Consider the following 24,723-nt stretch of genomic DNA (forward strand, 5'->3'; position numbering starts at 1 on the left):
TGCCCATTCACTTCACTTGGTGGCCCCGCCGTCTAGTGTGATGGGAACAAGCAAATGGCGTTTCCTCTCCGCGGGGGAGCCGGGAGCAGGAGGCCGGAGGCCGGGCTCCCCCCGCCGCTGGGAGTGAGGGGACCCAGGGGTCCGGGCTCCCTGCGGTGGGGCAGTAGGACCCACGTGCATGACTCTATCCCAGCCCGGGGCGTGGCTGATCGGACGGGGGAGGAGCCTGGGAGGGGGCGGGGTTTAGAAGCGCCACGTGTGCTTGGCCCCGCCCCCTGACCCGGCAGGGATTGGAGGGGGCCGCGGAGACGGCGGCGCGGTGAGGAGCCCGGGTCGGACACGGGGCGCGCGTGGACGGGAACCAAGCGGGGGGGGCATGGCCCGGGCGTGGGGGGATGTGTGGGGCGGGGGGGAGGTTTGGGGGGGTGGGGGGCATGGCCCGGGCGTGGGGGGATGTGTGGGGCGGGGGGGAGGTTTGGGGGGGTGGGGGGCATGGCCCGGGCGTGGGGGGATGTGTGGGGCGGGGAGGAGGTTTGGGGGGGTGGGGGGCATGGCCCGGGCGTGGGGGGATGTGTGGGGCGTGGGGGAGGTTTGGGGGGGGTGGGGGGCATGGCCCGGGCGGGGGGGATGTGTGGGGCGGGGAGGAGGTTTGGGGGGTGGGGGGCATGGCCCGGGCGTGGGGGGATGTGTGGGGCGGGGAGGAGGTTTGGGGGGGTGGGGGGCATGGCCCGGGCGTGGGGGGATGTGTGGGGCGGGGAGGAGGTTTGGGGGGGTGGGGGGCATGGCCCGGGCGTGGGGGGATGTGTGGGGCGGGGAGGAGGTTTGGGGGGGTGGGGGGCATGGCCCGGGCGTGGGGGGATGTGTGGGGCGGGGAGGAGGTTTGGGGGGGTGGGGGGCATGGCCCGGGCGTGGGGGGATGTGTGGGGTGTAGGGGAGGTTTGGGGGGGTGGGGGGCATGGCCCGGGCGTGGGGGGATGTGTGGGGCGGGGAGGAGGTTTGGGGGGGCGGGGGGCATGGCCCGGGCGTGGGGGGGATGTGTGGGGCGGGGAGGAGGTTTGGGGGGGCGGGGGGCATGGCCCGGGCGTGGGGGGATGTGTGGGGCGGGGAGGAGGGTTCAGGGGCTGGGACATGCCTGTGTGGTGCTGGGGGGGCACCTGGGCAGTAAACGTGGGCAGGGATGGGGATGTTGGGGGGATGGGTGGTCTCCCCACGGGGGATAAATGGGAAGCTAGGTAAGGGGGGGGGGAAGGGAGGCAGAAGCGGCGCGTGTGGACTCCTATGGTGGCCATGAGTGGGGAGAGCCTGAACAGGTGTTAGTCCCCCCCCGTCCCCCCCCCCCCGATTTCCTGACCCTTTGCGCTGCTTCAATCTCTACATCACCTCTCTCTGTGTCAAGCAGACCCTGGCCGCCCAGCATGGCTGCCCCTTCCCCATGACACTGACTCTCCCAGCTGCAGCGGTGGCCCCACCCTAGCTGGCCCCTGCCCCGTGTCAGTGGGACAAACACCCCACCATGAACTGTGTGCGGAAGCTGCTCCTGGCCCGGGAGCTCTCTGCCAGACGAGGTGTCCTGCGGCAGCTCGCTCCGGGGCTGGATCTCCTGCGGCTGCAGGGAAGCAGCTGTGCCCAGGTACCAGGCGTCCCTCGGCAGGCCAGGGTGCTGGGCACCGGGGGAGACGCGTTCGGCATGGGCGCTGCCCTGAGCAGCTGCCAGTCCAAAGCAATCCGGCTCAGGCGGACGCCTCGGGGAGGGCCTTGGGCAGCTTTACAAACCTCTCTGCCCCCTTGTTGTTGGGTTGCCCCAACCTTGCTGCCCAGAGGCTGGCGGGAAATGATCGTGGGAAGGGCTGAGCGCCCACTGCAGCTAGGGGAGCGAAAATGAGGTAGGGGGCGGGAGGGGGAAGCGGGAAGCAGAGAAGGGGGGGCAGTGGTACCTGTGCATACAAGTGACATCACCATGGATCGGTGCAGTGGACAGGAGAAGCCAGGGTCACTGTACATGGGCTGCTAAGCAGCCGGCGAGTGGTACCGGTCGCTGCAGCCGGCCTGGAACCCGGGATCCAGCGCCCGAGAGCCAAGGGGACGGTGCTGCAGCCAGCGTGGTGCCGATCTCAGGCCTGACCCCAGCCAGAGGACTCTTAAGCCCCAGGTAAAACGACAGCTGCTACAGGCCTTGTTTGCCTCCGCTTCTCTGCTAGCGCTTCTGGCCGGTGCCTGTGCGGAGCCATTCCAAGTTCACCCCCGCAGTCAAGGGGGACCAGGAGAAAGATGGAGAGTCCCGTGACAGCTCCCTGGTGCCCTTGGAGGAGCTGTTTGATCGGGCTTGCAAGGGGGAGCGGAACAAAGCCGCCTTCACGCGCGCGGTGGAACTCTTCTGCCAGAGGGACGTCCGGCGGCGAGGTCACATCGAGTTCATCTACGCGGCCCTCCAGAAGATGCCGCAGTTTGGGGTGGAGCGGGAGCTCGACGTCTACAACAAGATCCTGGACGTGTTCCCCAAGGAAGTGTTTGTGCCCCGCAATTTTATCCAGCGGATGTTCAACCACTACCCGAGGCAGCAGGAATGTGGGATCCACGTCTTGGAGCAGATGGAGAACTATGGTAAGGATGGGGATGGGCAGCAGTGTGGGCGATTGGGCTGGGCTGGGAGTCAGAGGCGGGTGAGCGATGGAGACGGCACATTCACTGGCTCTACCGCTGTCTCCACGAGTCGGCACGGGGCATGTTTGTCCCTCTATGGCTGGGAGGTAAAATCCCGCTTGTTTAGTTGACTGGTTAACCGGGGGTGGGGGCTGTTGGCAATTTTGGGGAAAGGGGGTGGGGCCACGAGGGAGGCTTCCCCACTCCCCACAGCACTGTCTCTCCTGCCCCCCCTCTCCTTCCCCCCAGGCAACCCAGCAACCCCCGGGAGGGAGCACGATCTAGTGGTTAGTGTGTGTGTGTGTGTGGGGGGGGGGGGGTCAGCCTTCCAGGGTTCTATTCCCTGAACCAACAGCTGCTCCCAACACCCGCTCCTGGGACACACACCCCGGCTCCCCCTACATGGATCTGTCCACCTCCTGGGGCACAGACCACCCCATGGATCTGGTTCCCCCACTCACCCCCTGGGACACCATCCCTACAGAACCCCCTGTATCACTCCCCCCTGCAAGGCACAGCTCCCCCATGGATCTGCCCCCCTGGCCTCCCCCCCGGGCCCCATGGATCTGCCCCCAGTTGCTCCCCCCAGGTCTATGTGGGCTGGGAATTGGCAGCCTGGGGAGGGGAGAGGAAGGTGGCTGCTGGCTCCCAGCCTGCCAGCAGCCCTCCTCTCTCCCCCTGCCCCTGCCCGATGCGAACCTGCTGACTCCCAGGTCACGAGCCCTCATGGGCTTGGTGTCAGCAGCCTTGCATGGAGGGGAGAGAGGGTCGCCCGTGTGCATCCCTACTCCGTGGCGAGGGCGGGTGAATGTGCCATCTCCACCTCGTCTCCCTCCCAACGTACGCAGGCATCATGCCCGACAACCAGACGAAGTTCCTGCTGCTGCAGATCTTTGGCGCGAAGAGCCACCCCGTCCGCAAGTACCAGCGGCTCATGTACTGGTTCCCGAAATTTAAGCACGTCAACCCCTACCCGGTCCCGGTGCCCCTCCCCCAAGAGCCCATCGACCTGGCGAGGATCAGCCTGCAGAGGATCGCTGCAGACTTGAGTGCCAAGGTCACGGTCTATCAGGTAACAAATGACAGGAGCTCGGCTGTAGGGCGCTGCCGGTAGCCATGGGAGCCACTGACCCTGCACGCTGGGGGGCGGAGCACGGTGGGGTGAGCTTCGATATGCCAGGGCCTCCTGCCGCGTAGAGGCGGAGTCCCGGAAAGAGCTGGAAGCAAAGCTAGCTCTGGTCAGCTGGAGCGACCCCTTTCTCTGCCTGCATCCAGCCAGCACAGGCCAGATGCAGGGAACACCCCCAGCCTGTTCTCTGCCCCATGGAGTGTATTCTTCCACCCCCAGCCGGGCCATGGGGGCTGGGCCTCCTGGGTTCTAGCCTGCAGGGCTGTCCTGAACTGGGGAGTGTGGTGGGGATCCGATATACGTGAAGGATGCTGTTTATACCTTCATTCCCACAGATGCCTCTGACTGACATTTTGGATTCCGGAAAAGAAATCACCCAGCCGCACATTGTAGGTACGGGATGCTGCAGCCACACTTGCCTCTGGCTGGCCGGTACTGGATGACTGGGGAGGGAAGAACCACTATCTCCTGTGTCTGTCGCCTTTGGGACCTTAGCCAGGACTGAACAGCACCCTGTCCTACCAGCTGTGAGCTGGGGCTAAGCCCTGGGCCACCCTAGCCAGACCCAGAGAACGGGAGGGGGGAGGGGGGGAATGGGGAGGGCTCTTGTGTAATGTTTAGGGTTGTAAAATCCCATGTGATCGGTTACTGGTGGAACGTTGACTGGAACCATGTGGCCAATCACATCCCTAGTAATGTTCCCTCTAATTTTTCCCATCCATGTGCAGAATAAATGTGTGCACCAAGGCATGTGCAGGCGTGCACCACCCATGGAAACACAGGCTGCCAGCTGCGGGTGCTCTGTTCATCAGCTGGGGGGGGCCTCTGAATCCCTCCTAGGTGGCTGCCCGAGCGCTCCTCTTCATAGTTTCCCCTTCCTCCCTCTTTAAGTAACAACCCTGCCCTGGCTCCGAGGAGCCCAGCGTCCTTAGAGACGCTGACACGCAGAGCATCGCATCCCTGCCTTGCAGCTGGGGTGTCCGGTGCGTTGAGCAGACCCCCAGGTCCTAGACAGGCGTCGCAGCCTGGCAGCTGGGTGCCGGCGTTCCCCAGTTTGGTGTGTGACTTCCCCTCCCTCTAGGAATCCAGAGCCCCGATCAGCAGGAGCTCCTGGCTCACCACAATCCCGACAGGCCCGTGTTTGTGGAGGGCCCCTTCCCCTTGTGGCTGAAGAAGACGTGTGTTTATTACTACGTGCTCCGGGGAGAGCTGTTACCTCCTGGAGAAAAGGTAACGAACGGCCTCGCCTCCCTGCAAGGCAGTCAGCAGTGTGCTGCCAGCGGGGGGCTCTGGGGGGGCCGGTATTTCCAGGCAGTTTCCCTGGATTGCAAATTCCACAGAGCGAGTGCTGGTTTGGAGACTGGGGATGAAAAATCCCGTCAAATTGGTGAAACATGTTGTTTAAGCTGATTGGGGGAGGGTGGGGGGCGAGTGAGGGCGTCCTGGCGGGGGCGGTCCCCTGCCTGTGGGGCACCTGGGCCCGCTACCGATAGCCCCTGTCCACAGCAGGCCTCCCACGGGGCTGGCCCATTCACATCCCAATTGGAGAAGGACAAAACGTCTTGTGGGGGGAGGCTGGCTAAGGGGGTGTGGAGAATGGGATGGGGGGGGCTGGCAGAATCAGGGGAATCAGAGACCTGAATACGAGGCCTTTTCCATTCCACCCTACTGGGGGGAGCCCTATAATCCCCACCACCCGATGGCCGTTGATTGGCCCGTGCGCACTGAGCTTGCTGGGTCTCAGCTTGTTCCTAGCCTGGCTAGTGGCTGAGTGCCTGAAGGAGCAGCCTTGTCATGCCCAAGGAGGCCAGAGAGGTGCACGTGGCTCAGAGGTGCTGGGTACCCATTGGGTAGGTTAGAGGGGGCAGGGAGCATTAATTCCCCCATAGAAATCTTTCCCCCTTCCTCCTTAGGGAGAGATGCTCGACTCCGAGAGGAACTTCTACTACCCCATGCACCTGGATCTGGATCTAGATAGGGGCCCCTGGGATGATGAAGAATTTGACGTGGATGAAGGTAACTGGTGCGGGGGTAGATGTGCACTTAGAGCAAATCAAATCTACTGGGACAGTCGGGCAACGGGAGAGCCAGGGCAGCAGGCAAGGAAAGAGAAACAGGCCCCAGAAATGGATCCCTCCCTTGGGAGACTGTCCCTTAGGCTAACTGGTATCTCCCTGCTCCTTTGCCCTTAGCTTACTGCTTCTGAACGCCAAGCCATGCCCCTTGGGTGTAAGCTTTCAATGCTTGGTCAGATTTTGGTGTATTTGGCCAATTCAAATTCAGCCCAGATCAGCTGCCCAATAAAGTCCCAATCGTAACCTAGAGCTGCTGAGACATGTCTGTAACCGCTGCAGTAATTAGCCCCTGGCACAGTTTAGACCAAGCTCAGGATAACAGAAGCGATCATCTTCCCCCTCTCGTCTCTGTATGTCATCCCGCAAGCAAGCAAGCGTTCAGGTTACATATATCAGTACTTTTCTTCCCTACCTGAACTCCTCTGCAGTGGGATACGATGGTCCCTTCTGTTCTAGACAGATGTGTTGCAGCTGTGGTGTTCTGCCCCAGAGGTGGCTGCATTTTCCACACTGGGTGAAAAACAGTTCCTGTGTGCATGGGCTTCGCACCAGGTACCTGCAGTCCTTAATAGACAGGTCCCTCCCCCTGGAGGGCAGAGGCTTATTGTATGGTGGCTTGACATCGTTTTCTTGTGGAGGAAGGGGCAGAAGTGAGGTTAGGACCTGGAGTCCTGATTTCCAGTCACCCTGCTCTGACTCCTGGACTCTGCTGCGTTGCACTGTGGGGTTTGTTCCTATTGACACTGCTTCGGTTCTCTGTCCTGTTCCCTGCAGCGGAGGAAGGCCCCATCTTTGCCATGTGCATGGCTGGGGCAGGAGATCAGGCCACTTTGGCCAAGTGGATTTTGGGCCTGCAGCAGAGCAATCCTATTCTGAGCCAGACGCCCGTTGTGTTCCACCTCGCGCCGGGGCCCCGGGAGCTGCTGGCGGCCTCTGACTCGGAGCCCGGTGAGGAGGAGATCCCCCAGAGTCGGCGCGCACAGCAAGAGCGTTGAGCCTGGCTCCATTTCGCCGACTTCCTTGGGGACGGTGGAACTGCGGGGCCTCCCGCCTTGCCGCTCGAGCCGATGGGCGGGGACTCTGCCGCTCCCGTGGCTTCGGAACGGATCTGACCTTGCCGTCGGTCTGAGCCACGTGTAGTAGAGTCCGCCTCCCTCCCGTGCTTCCTTGGCTCTAGCATGAAGTACTGCGCTGAGCATTGGATGGCTGGGCTTAGCCGCCGCCCGAGCTGGGGGAGCAGCATCAGCTGAGGATGCTTGGAACTGGTCGTTGTTCTGCGTGTGGTCTCTGATCGTGGCAGTGGGAGCGCAGAGCCCCTGAGTTCTAACCCTAACTCCTATTAAACTATTTCCCTGTTTGGGCGGAGCTGAGATGTTATTAAAAACCCCTGAACACGTTCCAAAGCGGGAGGGGGGAGCCCCGTCCGGCTGCTCCTTCAACCTACGCCTGCTCCATGGAAACATTACAAACCGAGCTTTGTGCAAGGGGAGGAAGTCACTGGGGCCTGGCAGAACCTCCCCCCACCCCATGCCTTCCGTTGGAGCTGTTCTGAGAACGAGGCAGGGGCTGCCCTGAAGCAGGACTTTCAGGGCAATGAGGGAGACCCTGAGCTGCTCTGGCTAAGGGAATGGGGAGTGCTCTGCTGCTGGTAGAGGGAGGTTGGGGCTGGGTTGCCTTCACCTGGGGCTGGGAGCCTCATCGGTGGAGGGGCTCGGTGCAGGCTGGTCCCTGCTGTGTGTGGGAGCATGGTGCGTGGAGTGGCCATGGTAGAGGAGGCTTTCTTCAGACAACTGAGAGATGCTTCCAGATCGCAGGCCCTGGCTCTCATGGGGGACTTTAATCCCTCTGACATCTGTTGAGAGACCAATGCAGCAGTGCACGGACAATCCAGGAGGTTTTCTGTGAATGTTGGGGATAACTTCTTGGTACAAGTGCGGAAGGAACCGACCAGGGGCCATGCACGGCTTGACCTGCTGCTCACAAACAAGGAGGAGATAATAAGGGAAGTAGAGGTGGGTGACAACCTGGGAAGCAGTGATCACGAGGTGGTAGATTTCAGGATCCTGCCCAAAGGAAGAAAGGAGCGTAGCAAAATACACACCCTGGACTTCAGAAAAGCAGATTTTGACTCCCTCAGAGACCTGATGGGCAGGATTCCCTGGGATGCTAACATGAAGGGAAAAGGAGTCCAGGAGAGCTGGCAGTATTTTAAAGAAGCTTTATTAAAGGCACAGGAAGAAACCAGCCCGATGTGCAGCAAGAAGAGCAAATATGGTAGGCGACCAGATTAGCTTACCGGGGAAATCCTTGGTGAGCTTAAACACAAAAAGGAAGCTTACAAGAAATGGAAACTTGGACAGAAGACTAGGGAGGAGTATAAATATATTGCTGGAGAATGCAGGGGAGTTATCAGGAAGGTGAAAGTGCAATTAGAATTGCAGCTGGCAAGGGATGTGATGGGTAACAAAGGTTTCTACAGGCATGCTAGCAATAAGAGGATGATCAGAGGGTGTGGAGCCCTTACTGGATGAGGAGGTAACCTAGTGACAGATGATGTGGGGAAAGCTGAAGTACTCAATGCTTTCTTTGCCTCTGTATTCACGGACAAGGTCAGCTCCCAGACTAATGCGCTAGGCAACGCAGTATGGGAAGGAGGTGGACAGCCCTTGATGGGGAAAGAACAGGTTAGGAACTATTTAGAAAAGCCTAAACATACGCAAATCCATGGGCCTGGATTTAATGCACCTGAGGGTACTGAGGGAGTTGACAAATGTCATTGCGGAGTCTTTGGTTATTATCTTTGAAAACTCGTGGCGATCGGGAGAGATCCCGGGCAAATGTAGTGCCCATCTTTAAAAAAGGGAAGGACGACGATCCAGGGAACTACAGACCAGCCAGCCTTACCTCAGTCCCTGGAAAAATCATGGAGGGGATCCTCAAGGAATCCATTTTGAAGCACTTGGAAGAGGGGAAGTGATCAGGAATAGTCAACATGGATTCACGAAGGGCAAGTCCTGCCTGACCAATCTGATTAGCGTCTATGATGAGGTAACTGTGGATGTGGGAAAGTCAGTGGATGTGATATACCTTGACTTTAGCAAAGCTTTTGATACGGTCTCCCACAATATTTTTGCCAGCAAGTTAAGGGAGTATGGATTGGATAAATGGACAGTAAGATGGATAGAAAGCTGGCTAGACGGTCGGGCCCAATGGGTAGTGATCAATGGCTCAATGTCAGGTTTGCAGTCGGTTTCTAGTGGAGTGCCCCAAGGATCTGTTTTAGGACCAGTTTTGTTCAACCTCTTTATTAATGACCTGGATGAGGGGATGGATTGCACCCGCAGCAAGTTTGCGGATGATGCTAAGCTAGAGGGAGAGGTAGATACACTTGAGGGCAGAGATAGGGTCCAGAGTGACCTGGACAGATTAGAAGATTGGGCCACAAGAAATCTGATGAGGTTCAAAAAGGACAAGTGCAGAGTTCTGCACTTGGGACGGAAGAATCCCAAGCATTGTTACAGGCTGGGGAGCGACTGGCTAAGTAGCAGTTCTGCAGAAGAGGACCTGGGGGTTACAGTGGATGAGAAGCTGGATATGAGTCAACAGTGTGCCCTTGTAGCCAAGAGGGCTAATGGCATATTAGGGTGCATTAGGAGGACCATTGCCAATAGAACTAGGAAAGTGATTATTCCCCTTTATTCGGCTCTGGTGAGGCCACATCTGGAGTATTGTCTAGTTCTGGGCCTCCCGCTATAGAAAGGATGTGGATGCATTGGAGAGGGTCCAGCGGAGGGTAACCAAAATAAGGGGGCTGGAGCACATGACCTATGAGGAGAGACTGAGGGATTTAGGCTTGTTTAGTCTGCAGAAGAGAAGAGTTGGCGGGGGGGGGGGGGGATTTGAGAGCAGCCTTCAGCTCCCTGAAGGAGAGTTCCAAAGAGATTGGAGAGAGGCTGTTCTCAGAGATGGCAAAACAAGGAGCGATGGTCTCAGGTTACAATAGGGGAGGTCTAGGTTGGATATTAGGAAAATCTATTTCCCTAGGCGGGTGGGGAAGCGCTGGGATGGGTTCCCTAGGGAGGGGGCGGAATCTCCCTCCCTGGAGGTTTTTAAGTCCTGGCTTGGCAGGGGGCTGGATGCGCTGACTTCCTGCGGCCTCTTCCAGCTCTAGGATTCTGCTGCCTGGATCTGCAGCAGGGGACCCTCCTAAGCATGGGGGGCGGGGGGGGGGGTGCTGTTGGTCTGTCTCTCTGGGGCGGCCTGGGGGGCAGGGTGTGGATGGGCAAGAGGGGGGCCTGGCCCTTGAGGGGGGTGATGGGGCCATGGCAGTGTGTGAGGGGCAGACCCCTGGGAGGGCAGTGTGGAGTGGGAGGGGTCTGCCCTGGGGGGCATGAGGTAGATGCCCTGGGGGGGGTGCTCTGTGAAGCTGGCTGGGGGGGGGGGTCTGCTTTGGGGGAGCGGGGGAGGGTTGCAAGCAGGCACCCAGGAGTGTGCAAGGGGGAGGAGGACCAGCTACCCAGCGCATGCGCAATGCGTGCAGGTGCGCGTATCGTCGGGAGCTCCTGCGCCTGGGGCTCCTCTCCCGGCGCATGCGCACTGTGGGCCCACCTGGAGCCGCCGGCCAGCTGGGTGCGCAGGCGCCGTTCTCACCCGGCCGAGTGCGCGCGCGGGGCAGACCGCTGGGACTTTTCTCGCGCGGCGGCGCGCGGGCGGAAACCCCGCCCCTCCTCGTCCGGAACCGGAAGCGGCGGGTCGCGGGTCGCTGACGTCACTGCCCTGCGCCGGGGCGGCGGGCGCTGACGAGGGGCCGCTCGGCGCGGCCGGCGGGCGGGGGATGAGCGAGGCGCAGCGGGGCCCGGCGCCGGCCGAGGCGGAGGAGGCCGAGGAGGAGGAGGCGGGGCCCGGCGCGGGGGAGGCGGGGCCCGGCGGCCGCAAGGCCCGGGGGCGGCCCCGCCTGACCGAGTCCGACCGCGCCCGGCGCCGCCTCGAGTCCCGCAAGAAGTACGACGTGCGGCGCGTGTACCTGGGCGAGGCGCACGGGCCCTGGGTCGACCTGCGGCGCCGCAGCGGCTGGAGCGACGCCAAACTGGCGGCCTATCTGCTGGGGCTGGAGCGCGGGCAGCGCGCGGGCCGCCGCGGGTGAGAGCCGGGCCCCCCCAACCCCCCCCCAGACCCCCCCGACCGCCCCCCTTCCCCGGGCCCCCCCAGACCCCCCCGACCGCTCCCCTTCCCCGGGCTCCCCGGGCCCCCCCCGACCGCCCCCCTTCCCCGGGCCCCCCCAGACCCCCCCGACCGCTCCCCTTCCCCGGGCCCCCCCAGACCCCCCCCGACCGCCCCCCTTCCCCGGGCCCCCCTCCCCGGCCCCCTCCGCCCCCCCCCCCCCGACCGCCCCCCTTCCCCGGGCTCCCCGGTCCCCCCCAACCCCCCCGACCGCCCCCCTTTCCCGGGCCCCCCCCCCCCCCCCGACCGCCTCCCTTTCCCGGGCCCCCCCCCCCCCCAACCGCCCCGACCGCCCCTCTTCCCCGGGCCCCCCCCCCGACCGCCCCCCTTCCCCGGGCCCCCCCCCCGACCACCCCCCTTCCCCGGGCCCCCCAGGCCCCCCGACCACCCCCTTCCCGGGCCCCCCCAGACCCCTTCCCCTGCCGGGCCCCCCCGACCGCCCCCCTTCCCGGGCCCCCCCCCCCCCCAGACCCCCCCGACCGCTCCCCTTCCCGGGCCCCCCCGACCGCTCCCCTTCCCCGGGCCCCCACCCCTTCCCCTGCCTGGGCCCCCTGTTCCCTGTGGCCCCCCAGCCTCTTCCCCTGCCTGGATCCCCTTGCTTGGCCCCCTATTCCCTGGGGCCCCCAACTGCATTCCCTGCCTGGACTCTTCCGCTTGCCCCCTGTTTCTTGGGGCCCCCCAGCTGCCTCCCCTGCTGGGTCCCCCATTCCCTGGGGCCCCCAATCTCTTCCCCTGCCTGGGATCCCCATAACTGCCTCCCCTGCCTGGACCCCCTGTTCCCTGTGGCAGCAGGGGAGTTGGGCGGCTGAGATTTGATGAAGTACTTTGTGACCTTTGGCTAGGATGGGCTTTGGAAAGATGTTATGTGTGAAGAATCCTGCCTGTACAGTTAAGTGTTGATTTTTGACAACACTTTCAGGCCAGCTAAAGCAGTAATGTGGATGGAGTTATCTGAGCAGAGCCACTACTTTGCTACTACAGCACATTTTGCTCTGGGAACTTGTTTTACCAGCCAAAGCGTGCTCTTGCCAGAATAAACTGCTCAGCGCTGGGAGGGTTGGCCCGCACAGCTGCATTGGCAAACCTCCGGTGTGGCCGTATCTAAGTGCATACCCCGTTGTGCTTCGAGCATGACTGAATCGCAGTGGGACATGGTCCTGCAAAGATGAGAACGATCTTAAAGCAGCGCTGCTTCTGCACTCGGCAAGAGATCGTTATGTCACACTAGCGCCACGGTCTGCGTCCCGCATCGGAGCACCGGCCCTTCTAACTGCTGTGCGACTGCAGGGGAAGAAATCTCCCGGGGCAATACTACCCTGGTCCCAGCGCCTGATGCCTACCCTAAAGCACGAGAGCAAGAGGGTTTCCCTTGGGATATCGTATCCTAGGTGCTAAGCGAGGGCAGGTTGTCTGTGCTCTCCTGCTGCTCCATCTGAGCCCTTGTGGGTCTGTGATGGTGTACAGAGCCGTCTGCCTGTGTTTCATTACAGCTTCAGGGCCTCCGCGAATACAGCAAGTGCTGGGGAGCATGGCTCACCTGTTGGGCTCATCTGAGCATGCATCATGTAAACAATTCCCTGCCATCACTGGGGCACTGGTGGCACTTTGGTCTCTCCTGGTCACTGCCTGCGGCTCAGTTTAGTCTCCTGATGGTTAAAGTGCTTTGATCTAACTAAAGCTGTCGGGCTCATCTCAGGAGCGTCCGTAGTGACCTGTGAGATACAGGTCTGACAAGCTAATCTGGCCTTACATTCTGTGAAGTTCCTTAGGTGGTAGCCTGCCACAGCGAATTCCCGGGTTTATTCTGTGTTGGCACAGAGCAGCGTTCTTTGTGGCCTGGCTGTACTAAGGGCATCCTCCCATTGGGTAGCCTCTAGTCAGCTGGATTTTGTGGTCGCTCGCATTTATATCCACAGTCTTTGGCTCTGCTCTCTGAGAGAGTTTGGGAGCAAAGGGCTTTCACCAGCCGGGGAGCTAAACACTTGAGGTTATTTCTTCCACAAAAGAACATGAATGCGGGGTCTGGCTTCCAGGCAGAGGGGTTACCAAGATATCCCTGGTGATGGCGGTCACTCCTGGTGCGGATTACTGCAGCAAAGCTCTTTATGTAGTCTTAAAACCGAGTCAGTATGTAGCCTTTGCCCGTGATCAGAGTTGCCAGGAAACCCTGCTCCTGGGAATTTCTCTCTGGGAGCTGCCTTGCATAAGGCGCGGGGCAAGTCGTCATGCCTCAGTTTCCCCATCTGTAAAAGTGGGGAGTAACAGCACAGCCCTGCTGTGATGGGTTAGGTCACAGAACTCCCCTTGGGGTTGCCCCCTGGTGTGGTCATCAAGCCCAACTACTTGCCCTCTGGGGTTCCCTGTCACTCTGTCCTGCTGGGCCAGAAGCTTTGTTCTCCCACAGCCAAGGCACAGAGTCGGGTTTTCAGCTCAGTGCCCAGGAACACAGGCGCCATCCCCACCCCAAGAAGACCAAACGCCTCAAGCATAAAAGGTAGTAGTGAAGTGACTGCAAGTGAACACACATCAGAGGAAGTTGCTAAGTTAAAATGAACCAAAGAAGCCTGCTAATTCTACTCCACTAAGCAACCTGTGACATGACAATTCTTACCCCTAAGCAGTGGCACTGGCCTGGGTTTACAGCTTTTGTCAGTTCTTTAGAGTTCCTTGTTACCAGGGATCTAAACGAGTCGTTGACCATACAATTAACTGATACACCTAGGCTTATCGGTTACCCTTGTTGACGACTGGCATTCCCCTCTCCCCTTGCTGCCTCTGTCCCGGAGGCAGCAAGTGTGTGTGAAGGCGAAGCTGGTGCTGGGCGGAGCCGGCTTAGAAGCTTGTTCCCCACAGCGCTGGTTCCAAAGTGCTGCCTGCCTCTTAGGAGTGAAGCAACCTCTGCCTGCGCTGGCGGGGGCAGGCTGCCACAAAGCAGCCTCAGTCTGCCATGAGCTGGGACCCCTCCAAAAAGGGGCTGCTGCCAGACCAGCTACTGCCCACAGCCAGTCTGAGACGCAGCGGACAGAGGCTGCTTCATGGCAGCCTCCCCACCCCCCACCCAGTAACCTCTGTTCTTGGGGAGCTTGGACCCCCTGTGGACAGGGGCTGCTGCCACCTCTGGTCTTTAAACTAGCTCCCCTCGCAAACTGTCTCCCTACGCTGCTGCTTCTGAGTGGGCCGGAGCACCCTGGCTGCCGGCCGTGCCCCCGGAGACTATAGAATAGTCGAGTAACCGATAAGAATTCAGGAGGATAATAGACTATTCAATTACACGGTAAAGTAGGGATGTTAGAAATCGGGCGAGGCACTTTCTTAGGCCAGCTGAAGGCGAAGGCTTGATAGCTTTCCATTCCTTACCTGGCTGTTCCCCCGGGGTGGGGGACCCCTCTGTGTAGGCTACCCATCCCTGTGGAAAAGTACCCAATTCAAGATGGATTCCAGTACAAGGAAGCATGGTCACATGTCTTTCTAGGATCAACCAACTTGGGCTTGCAGGACAAACACGACTGTTCACAGGTTGTTGGTTTGGATACTGAGCCGTTACGTTCCAAGAGTGTCCCTGTGGCTTTCGTTAGCACGTTCAGAATTAAAACCAGTTTCCCACTTCATGGACAAGAACGGTCCATGCACGCCCACAGGGTGCGCAGGTTCCGACTTGACAACTGATGGTACGTGGCTGCCTTTGCACGGCACACCTTTGTCATGCATATTCATAAGCCAATTTTCATAAAGCGGGGGAGGGTGGAGTGGTGATACCTGCCTTCTCTGTGACAAGATGCTGAGCTGCCCTGATAACGGCAGCATTGGGGGCTGGAGCATAAACCCCGATGCTGAATCCGGGCTCTCTCTCTCTCTTTCTGTTGCAGGAAACCATGGGAACAAATCCCTAAAAAGCCCAAACGCAAGAAAAGTAAGTGTCTTGTACTGGGGGATCCCGCCTGAATGGGAGAGTTCAAAGAACAGCTTAGAGATCTGTGCCGGCACCCGGCCCCTGTTCCTGCAACCCTCTGCTAGCCTAGCCAGCTGCTCTTACAGCAGCTCCCTGGCGCTCTACTGCTACCACAATCCACCTAATAGCCAGCACTCTGTGGTTGGGACTGTGCTGCCGCATGTAGGTGCTACCGTAATACACAATGTACAGCACCTAGTAAAATGTGGGCCATCGGGAGGGGGGGGGCGTTCCCTGGTGCTGCTATGCAACACCTAATGAATTGCCCCCGGCGACGAGAGCTCAGCAGGGCTGCTGTAATACCGTAAATAATCACGTACTGGGCCTTGCCCCGGTGAGTGCTGTGACAATAAATACTCGTCCGTGTGTCTCCGGCTGCCCTGGTGCGTGAGAGCTGCTGAGCCAGACGGCCTCCTCCTAGCTAGCGTCCAGACGTCCTAAGGGTTTGCCGCGGTCGTGTTGGATGCAGGCTGTTTTACCAGGTCTGACCCCGGGCGCCCACAGGCGGGAGAGGCTGGTGGTTTATTTTACGGGGGGACAAGTAAAGCAGAAATCCCTGGCCCGACGTGGAGTGAGAGCCCCCCAAGGCAGTGTGCTCCCCGAAGGTGTCCATGAGGGGCAGTGGAGTCCCTGGGGCGGTTCTGGAGGGATCCAGCTAGCGAAGAACGGCTGCTGAGCGGAGATCTGGGAGCCCTTTCTCAGGCTGTTCATGCTGCCAGGCTGGCTGGGCAGCCTCGGTGGCGGGTGGGAAAACCCTAAAGCCTAGCTTGGCCCAGCGCTGAGGGAGTCCTGCAGCTTTCTGTGTGTGTCAGAGCTTCAAATCTTAAACCCCTGCCCTGCAGGGGAGGATGGGCCAGCAGTTAGCGCACAAGAGTAGAACTGGCCAGCCCTGGGTTCAAACCCCAGCTCTGCCACAGACTCCCTGGGTGGCCTTGGGCATGTCACTTAACCTCTCTGTGACTCAGTTTGCCGTCTGTGTAGTCCTGCCCTGAGCTAGGAGGTTAGCAAAGCTAATCATATTCATGGCTGGGAGGTGCTCCGGTACCATGCCGGGGCTGTATGAATACCACCGTGAGACGGGCATTGGGTCCGATGACACTTTCAAAGGGTTTACCTGCTGCCTTAGTCATAACATTCCTGCCTCCACCACAAGCCATGCACCAGTGCTGTGTGCCCTTTGGGCAGAGGCTGTGTTCTCCCCAGAGGTGGCTGCATTTTCACGGAGGAAAAAAGCCCTAGAAATGTAGGTTGTAAGCTGCTGATGTTCACAGCGCAGACAGTGGACACGGTGGGATGTAGGACCCCCGAGGCAGATCTCCTCTGGGAAGGCAGAGGGCCCGGTGCATTACAGGCGTTAACAAAACGGGGAGCCAATCTGCCCGGTGTCTGTTGCTGTCGCAGCCTGCCGGGGGCCGTTTCCAGCATCGTAACAGCTGAAGGAGACCGTTGCTTTGAGATGAATAGCTGCGAGGCCGCAGCGCCGGTGTGAACCTGCCCACCTCCGGCAGTGCCTCCTCATCTCCTGGTACCGTTACAAGCGGTCTACAGGGCTCTGTCGGCAGGACAGGGAAGGGCTGTGACTGGCGCAGAGGGGCTGTCACTGCTCCCTCCTGAGCTCAAACTAGAGCCCAGCTGGGGAAGGAGCTGTCATTTCTCTAGGGGCCGGAAGTCTCCGCAGGGATGGGACTTCTCCAGCTGAACGTGGTGGCAGTGCCATTCAGTCATAGCAAGGTGGGCTGGGAGCTCGCTCGCACGCGCACCAAGTCCTGACTGCTGTGCCGAGGCAGCAGCAAACGGACCATCCCCGATGAGCGTGTGCCCAGCCTCTGTAACAACCTCCAGTGTCGGGATCCCCAGCCTCCCTTGGCCGCCTGTTCCCAAGCTTAGCTCCCCGGAGAGGGAGGAAGTCGGCCCTAATGTCTAACCACTGTCTCCCTTGCTGCAGGGTAAGCCCCTTGTTTCTTGTTCTGCCGTCAGTGGATGTAGAGAGCAACTGATCCCCTGCCTCCTTGTAATAGCCCTTAGCCTGGGTCCCCCTCCCTCGGCGTTTCTCAGGACTGAACGTGCCCCGACTTGTAAGCTTTCCCTGTGGGGCGGGGTTTAAAATCTTTCACCATTTGCGTTTGTGTCGGGTGCAGTCACAGAAATGCCCTTGGGACTGTTCCCCGGTGCGTTGATCACGCCACTGACACCCGCCTTCTTACTCTCCGGGCCTCCCTGCCACCTTCTCCTGCTGGGCCAGATCCTCTGGTCTCCCCCAGACCCGGCACAGACTTGGGGTAACTGCCCCCCTGCAGAGCAGCACAGACACTGAACCATTTCAGCGCTGGGAGGATGCGGTTCTAGGGCCCAGCACCCAGGAAACCAACCCCCAAAGGGCTCAGACCCCCAAAGAAATCTGGTTTTCACTGCGGTGAAAGCTCTTCAGGTAAGCCCCCTTTGTCAGAGAGAGATGCACGCTGGGTGTTCCACCCAGCTACCAGTTAGTTACACTGGGCCCTTTAGCAAGCAGAAGTGGTTTTGTTAAGTACAAAGTGAGATTTAAGGGGCTGCGAGAGAAAACAGATCAGAGTAAGTCACTAAATCGGAAAACGCAGAGCTGGTGCTCGTTTACTGAGAAACTTGGGACATGCAAATTCTGACCCTAAGCTGCTGTTATTTTCAGGACAGGCCAAGAAGCAAAGGGCTTAAATTGCAGCAAGGAAGGTTTAGGCTGGACATCAGGAAAAACTTCCTGCCTGTCAGGGTGGTGAAGCACTGGAATAAATTGCCCAGGGAGGTTGTGGAGACTCCGTCTCTGGAGATATTTCACAGCAGGTTGGACAGACACCTGGCAGGGATGATCTAGAGGGTGCTTGGTCCTGCTGTGAGGGCCGGGACAGGACATGATGACTTCTTGAGGTCCCTTCCAGTTCTAGGATTCCACGATTCAAGGCAGCTGCTCAAAGCAGAGACCAAGCCCTTTACTGTGGCATGGGTCTCCAGCCTTTCAGGATGTGTCAGGCACTTTCAAAGGCCAGCCACAGAGCGCGCATGGCTTCCCATTGCTTACGGAGACTTTCCCCCAGGGCGGGAATCCTTTGTTTTACGTGTCCCCCCCTCCCCACCCCCCATGGAAAAATCCCAGGTTCAAAATGGATTTCAGCACCAGGTGCTATGGTCACGTGTTTACCAGTTGTACCTGTTTTGCATAAATAAGCCAAATCTAAGGCACGAGGGGGGCTGTCACCGCATTGCTCTCCTCCGGAGTCTCCAGTTTTCCCACATCTTTCCTAAAGGTCAGTCACCGCCCGGCTCGGCCGTGGGACACTCCTGCTAATACACCCAGGATGGTATTAGTCCCCTTGCTGACTTGCGTTCATGTAGAGACGGGCTAGTTTTCCCCATTTCCTAGCTGTGATGTGCCGGTCCCTTCCCAATGGGGCGGCGTTGCACCCGTCCTGGCTGAATTTGGTCTGGTGGGTTTCAGGCTGGACTCTCCAACGGGTCTGGGGGGTCAGGAATTCCAGTGCTGGCCTCCAAGGTGCTTGCGACCCCTCCTGACTTGCTCTCGGTCAGGGTCCTCCCCACACGCCTCTCCAAATCATTTGTGAGAATCCTAATGGGCTTGGTCCCCCGACGGACCCCTGCAGACGCCGCTGGCCGCGCCCTCGTTCAAAGTGATCTTCGAGCCGGTTGTGCTCCTGCCCGAGGGTGATGGCAGCCAGGCCGCAGTGCCGGGGCGCTTGTGCAATTGCAGTTGGGACTGTCAGCCTGCCGTGGCTCCTGCTCCCCCCCGCCCCATGAGCCACCCCCCGCACGCCCCGGGCCTCTCTGCCCACGGCCTGGCCTGTGTACTCAACAGGCTTCCCCCGGAGGCTCATTCTGCACGGATGCCCCGGCGCAGCCAAAGCCGCCTGCAGTTTGCCCAGTGTGCCTGGCAGGCTTGTGCGCGGCTGTCAGTCTAGAAGCAGGTTCCCGCCCCCCCTCTGAGTGGCAGGGTTCGCCCTCCTCTGCTCCTGTCAGCACCCAAAGGACAGGGGCCTTCCCCAGGCAGGGCTGGGGGTGGTGGGTAGCAGGACGCCCCTGCTGCAGCCTGGGCGGTACCAGCCGGGGCCCCTGGAACGAAGGGTGCTGGGGTCTTAGCGGGGGAGTAGCTCCGACACACACAGCCTGTTCTCCTGGCGAAGGGCTGATCACTTGATAGAGCTCTCTCCTGGCAGATGGTTTGACCCACCGTGGTGCTTCCCCCCCCCCCTTCGGCTCGCAGTAGGCGCGCCCCATCGGTCGACTCACATGCCTCTCCCCCCTCTGCTCCCCCCAAGGAAGGAGGCGGAACGTGAACTGCCTGAAGAACATGGTGATCTGGTACGAGGACCACAAGAACCGCTGCCCCTACGAGCCCCACCTGTCCGAGCTGGATCCCACCTTCGGGCTGTACACCACGGCCGTGTGGCAGTGCGAGGCCGGGCACCGCTACTTCCAGGACCTGCATTCCCCGCTCAAGCCGCTCAGCGACTCCGAGAACGAGAGCGACGACGGTGAGGGGGGGAGAGGTGTCCCGGGGGGGCCAGGGTAGCGCTTAGTGCTGCCTGTCGGGGATGCAGGGCGATGCCGGGCAGGAGGAGGAGCGTCGCCCGCCAAGCCTCTCCCCCGTGCCCGCTGATTGCGCTCTCCTCTGCAGCTGGCGCTGGCGTGAGGGCGGGGAGCTCGGACTCCTCCGAGGAGAGCTCCAGCTCGGGGTCGGAGGAGCAGCCCGAGAGCCGCCAGGCCAAGGCCCCGCTGGCGGCTGCCGACGGCCGGAGCAGCAGCGGCCTCATCACGCAGGACGGCATCCACATCCCCTTCGAGCACCCCCTGGAGAGCCTGGCGGCTGAGCCGGGCACCGGCCTGTGTCACAACCCGCCGCTCAACGGCCCGGAGAGCATGGAGACGGTGGTGTGCGTCCCCGTGCCCATGCAGGTGGGCACAGGCCATGGGACGCTCTTTGAGAACGTGGCGCAGGACACGCTGGGGGAGGTGGTGGCCAGCTGCCCCGTGCAGGGCGTGATGCAGGGCTCCCAGGTGATCATCATTGCCGGGCCCGGCTACGACGCCCTGACGGCCGAGAGCATCCAGCTCAACGTCACCAGCGGCGGCGGCGAGGACATGCCCTGCGCCGTGATCGAGGGCGTCGCCGCCTACACCCAGACGGAGCCGGAGCACATGCAGCCTGGCAGCGGGGCGCCGGTGGAGAGCGGGGAGCGCGTCGAAACCAAAACAGGTAGCTGGGCCCAGCGCTCGGGGCCCTGCTGCCGTGTCCCCGGTGAAGCGGGGCCGCTCGGTCGGCACTGGCAGGAGAGAGCCAAGAGACATGCCGCTGCGCGTCCGGGGGCCCTTCTCCCAGGGTCGCACCGGGGCTCGCGGGAGGGGGCGCTCTGCCCGCTGGGTCAGTGCCGACTCCGGTTACCCGGGGTAAGGCTTGGGCTTGGTGTGTGGGGTTCCGTAGGGGGCGCTTTCCCCACACGAGTGACCCCGGTGCCCCAGCACGGCGCTGAGCTGTGGGGTGAGGGGCTCATAGGGGGCGCTGCCCCCTGCCTGATGTCCCAGGGGTGCCACTGCTGGACGGGAGAATTCTGTGGCTGACTCACCGTGTTGTGGAATTCGGGCCCCGCTCGTGTGTCCCATTAAAATCCCCAGGTCACTTCACTCCTCATTAAACATTCGCCGTGGGGTAGCTGCGTTTCGCCTCCCCAGTAGGGGCAGCTGGCTGCCGGGCTGTCCTCTTCCTGCCCTGCCTCTGTGCGGTGTGAGACAGCCGCTGTGCTCCGCACCAGAACTAGCTGCATGTCAGGGGCTCTTCCCTACTTTGGCAGGGCGGGGCGGGGGGAACCCGTGTGGTCACGGCCTTGTGTCTGAAGAGCTGCGCGGCGGCAGGCGTTTGACCCCACGGCTGTCTCACGCCTGCTGTGTGGCGGCAGAAACGGACGACCTTTATGGGCTCAAAAAGGAGGAGCTGCAGCCTCCGCCGGAAATGGAGATGCTGGAAGAGCTGGAGCCAGCCCACGGGAACACGGAGCTGGAGCCGGAGGAGCTGGACAGCAACGACATGTCGGCCATCATCTACGAGATTCCGAAGGAGCCGGAGAAGTGAGTGTCGTGACGACGGGGCAGCGCCGCGGAGTGGTTAGCTCTCTGTACCGTGGCCAAAGTCTCCGCAAACCCAGCAGCAGACCCCGCTCGTGCCTCAGTTTCCCCACTTGGGCAAGCTGGGGGCGGGGGGAGGCAGAGATCTGGCCAACTGCATTAGTGAGGCTCCTAGCAGCTCCTTCCCTTTTCCGTGAGTTGCATGTGTCACTTGAACAGCCTCAATCGGGACGGGTAAACCGGGGGCGTCTGCCCCCTCCCCACGCCTCTGCCTCGGAGGCTTCTGCTGCTTCCTCCACAGTGGCCCTCTCTCCCCAGCCCGCGCCTACACCTAGCTGGCTTGTCTGCCCGGTCCTGGGGCGGGAGGCCCCTGGCCGCTTGCTGCCTTTTACCTCGCCCAGCGGGAGCTGGGCCCAGCTCCCACAAAGGCCCAGTGGCGCTGCGACGGGTCAGAGAAGAGGCAGGACTGCCGGCTTCTGCTGTCCCTTCCCCCTCGGCGCAGGACCGCCGTTCCCTTGCCCGGTCTGGGGGGAGCTGGGCGGGATGCAGGGAGCATCCGTGTCTGGGTGCTCGGAGGGGAGGCCAGCGACCCGTTGCCTTCCCCTGCCCGCGCCTCACTGCTGTCCCTGCCAGGCGGCGGCGGAGCAGACGGGGCCGCGTGATGGACGCCGACGGGATGCTGGAAATGTTCCACTGCCCTTACGAGGGATGCAGCCAGGTCTACGTCGCACTTAGCAGCTTCCAGGTATGAGTCGGACGCGTCCGTTTTCCACCGGCCTGCTTGGGGGCGGCGGGGGGTTGAGGGGCTGCTCCAGGGGGCCTGGCTGAGCAGCGTTCAGACCCCCCGAGCCGGGGAAAGGGGCTGGATCGCTGGGGCCGCCGGGTGGTTCTCTGCCACGGGAGCTCGAGCGGTGACTCTGGGCAGCCGCTTTCCCTTGTGCTGGGGCACTTGACAGCGCTTGGCCAGATCTCTCCGCATGAGCAGGGCCTAGTCCCTGGAGCCGGGGCCAGCGAGGGAGCAGGGCTCGGTGTCTAGGGCACTAGCTTTGCTTTGCCACAGACTGGTGGGGGGACCTGCGGCAAGTCATTTTGCCGTTCTTTGCCTCAGTTTCCCCATCTGCACAGAGGGCGAGGGCTGGACGAGGCCTGGCTCAGCCTCTAGCCAAGGTTCTTAGCTCATCTCGGCCGTCCACGTGGCCCTTTGCCCATCATTCAACAGCACCGCCTGGGTGCAACCCCAGACAGCATCTGCGTCTGTGGGAAGGGGAAGGAAATCTCTGGGCATAGGCTGAGGTGAGAGAGTTTGGCGGGGTGGGCAGGGTAGCGGGTAGTGCCAGGTCTGGCTGCCGAGGGCGGGGGGAGAGCTGTTGGGGAGCGGGGGGTCCTGCCTGTGATCGGGGGGCTGTCGCGGCCTCTGCTGTGACCAGAGTGTGTCGGGGGCGCGGTGTAGCCCGTCTATTCCCCCGCTGTCCTCGTCTCTCTAGAATCACGTTAACCTCGTGCACCGCAAAGGGAAAACAAAAGTGTGTCCCCACCCGGGCTGCGGGAAGAAGTTCTACCTGTCCAACCACCTCCGCAGACACATGATCATTCACTCAGGTGCGTGTCCCGGACTCCTGCCCGGTACCCTCGCCGCCCCGTGTCCTGCTGCCCTTGGGTCCGCACTGTGCCCGGGGGGCGCTGGCTCCCTGGCTCCCTGTGCAGCCAGCAGTGCCTGCCACACGGTGCTCTCCGCCTAGCCCTCCGGCCCCGCTCCGTGCATGACACCGGCGCAGGCTGGGTCTGTCTGGGTTTCCCCTAGGATCAGCTGTCACATTCCGGTCACTTTCACCTCCCCCCTTATGATCATGGGGGAGTCGACAAACGGGCACTCGATGGAAACCCTTCTTCAGGAGAGACCTGCCTACGCAGGAACCCTCAGGGCACCCCCGTGGTCACCCCCCTGCTGGGTTGTCTGTGGGGTCCAACCCACGACCTCTTGATTTCAAGGCAGGGCTCTCTCCTGCCTGAGCAAAGAACGTCGCTTTCTCGGCTGGCGCTGCAGACGGCCTGTGTGGGAGACAAAGCCCAGCTGGGTTGGAGCCCCCCTCCGGGCAGGCTGAGGGTCTGCTTGCTGGGGGTGTCAGGCCGGGTGCGGGCAGAGCAAGAGCCTGGGTTGTCCTGCTGAGGTCCCTTGATTGTGGCTCTTGGCGTGTCTCCCCCCCCCCCCCCCCCCCCGTGTGACTCTGTGCGTTGTGCCCTGCAGGTGTCCGGGAATTTACCTGTGAGACCTGCGGGAAATCGTTTAAGAGGAAGAATCACCTGGAGGTGCATCGCCGGACGCACACGGGCGAGACGCCCCTCCAGTACGTGCGGGCGAGTCGGGGCGCACGGGTGCCCCATGGAAGGACCCACTGCAGGCGTGTGCCAACACCGAGCCATGGCCAGGGGATGGGCAGGGCGGGAGGAGAATGAGCCTTCTATTAGTGACACTGCTAACGAGGCTGTTTTGCCCCAAAGGCCTTCTCTGCTGAATTGCAGCTGCCTTGGGGCAGGCTGCGGCACCTGTTCGTACAGGGACTCCTCGCCAGGCGCTGAAATGCGGCCGCTTCTGGGTGGGGCGTGGCAGCTCTAACAGAGATCCCTTGTCTGGTGCTGAGATGCAGCCACTTCTGGGGCGGGGCGGGGCGTGGGGGGCTGTTCCCAGCACATAGTAACGCTGCCTGACAGTTGACAGGAAGCGGAACATGCCACGCCCAGGCTGAGATGGGGAGCGCTCGGCTCACGAGGGCCCTGGGGGGGTGCCAGCGCTGCGGCCCGCGTGACGGCGTTGTGCCCCCCGCCAGGTGCGAGATCTGCGGGTACCAGTGCCGGCAGCGCGCGTCCCTCAACTGGCACATGAAGAAGCACACGGCGGAGGTGCAGTACAACTTCACCTGCGAGCACTGCGGCAAGCGCTTCGAAAAGCTGGACAGCGTCAAATTCCACAAGCTAAAGAGCCACCCGGATCACAAGGCCACGTGATCCCGGCGGGGGCGTCCGCCCGGAGCCTCGCACCGTTTTATTTATTTCCCTGCCGGGGGCCCCTCTGCCGCCTCCCTTCCCTTCCCCAGCCTGTGGGCCGCGATGCGGGGGCAGATCTCAGTGCCCCGGGGGGGGCACGGGCCCTCCCCAGCCAGGAGAGTGGGGGCCGAGCCCGGCGCAGGCAGCATGTGAGTGTGTGTGTGAAATGTCGTGGCCTCCGCCGCAGGTTGCCCCCTGCTTTGGCCAGGGCGTGGCAGGGGGCTAGTTTTCCGCCTGCTTTTAGTGTCCAGGCCGTGGGGGCTGCAGCGTCGAGCGCACAGAGGGGGACGTGCTGGGCCTCGTGCAGAAGGGGGCGCGGCCTGGCCTGCTCAGACTGCAGGGAGAGCGAAATGCCACCCGTGGCTCCTTCCCCCTGCCTGGAGGTCGGTGGCGGGGGGAGGGGACTTGGCAGCCACACCAGGATGGTGAACAAAACGCCCCGACCATTAAACCGACACGACTTTTATCCGCCTGGTTCCTGGCATCTTCCGCCCCAGCAGGCGGTGCCCTGGGCGGGGGCGGGGAGGGCTGGGTGCGGCCGTGCCGTCAAACCGCCAGCCGTG

At 61.6% G+C, this 24,723-nt stretch overlaps 2 protein-coding genes across 5 annotated transcripts; both read left to right on the top strand.

The window, feature by feature from the left end:
- The first annotated feature begins 214 nt into the window (after nucleotides 1-214).
- Nucleotides 215-7,201, top strand: ECSIT (ECSIT signaling integrator). 2 transcript variants are annotated; one of them, XM_075902350.2, is made up of 8 exons: nucleotides 215-319; nucleotides 1,400-1,630; nucleotides 2,199-2,601; nucleotides 3,489-3,712; nucleotides 4,105-4,162; nucleotides 4,851-4,999; nucleotides 5,683-5,785; nucleotides 6,619-7,201. In XM_075902350.2, the coding sequence occupies exons 2-8, from the start codon at nucleotides 1,514-1,516 to the stop codon at nucleotides 6,837-6,839; spliced, it is 1,275 nt and encodes a 424-aa protein (XP_075758465.2). In that variant the 5' UTR covers nucleotides 215-319; nucleotides 1,400-1,513; the 3' UTR covers nucleotides 6,840-7,201. The 2 variants fall into 2 exon arrangements, with proteins under 2 accessions (XP_075758465.2, XP_075758466.2); XM_075902351.2 differs by lacking the exon at nucleotides 215-319 and adding an exon at nucleotides 1,191-1,310.
- A 3,409-nt stretch (nucleotides 7,202-10,610) lies between these two features.
- On the top strand, nucleotides 10,611-24,626 carry ZNF653 (zinc finger protein 653). Of its 3 annotated transcripts, none has more exons than XM_075902348.2 (9): nucleotides 10,613-10,983; nucleotides 14,931-14,974; nucleotides 19,318-19,533; nucleotides 19,677-20,255; nucleotides 20,953-21,121; nucleotides 21,752-21,863; nucleotides 22,603-22,717; nucleotides 23,364-23,463; nucleotides 23,828-23,966. In XM_075902348.2, exons 1-9 carry the CDS (start codon nucleotides 10,679-10,681, stop codon nucleotides 23,829-23,831), a joined length of 1,644 nt encoding a protein of 547 aa, XP_075758463.2. In that variant the 5' UTR covers nucleotides 10,613-10,678; the 3' UTR covers nucleotides 23,832-23,966. The 3 variants fall into 3 exon arrangements, 2 of the variants coding, with proteins under 2 accessions (XP_075758463.2, XP_075758462.2); XM_075902347.2 differs by having other exon boundaries at nucleotides 10,615-10,983; nucleotides 23,944-24,626; XR_012896655.2 differs by lacking the exon at nucleotides 23,828-23,966 and having other exon boundaries at nucleotides 10,611-10,983; nucleotides 22,569-22,717; nucleotides 23,364-23,398.
- Nucleotides 24,627-24,723: the final 97 nt, after the last annotated feature.

The sequence above is a fragment of the Pelodiscus sinensis genome, chromosome 31 (genome assembly GCF_052426305.1).
Source record: "Pelodiscus sinensis isolate ZL-2025 chromosome 31, ASM5242630v1, whole genome shotgun sequence".
Taxonomy (NCBI): Eukaryota; Metazoa; Chordata; order Testudines; family Trionychidae; genus Pelodiscus; species Pelodiscus sinensis.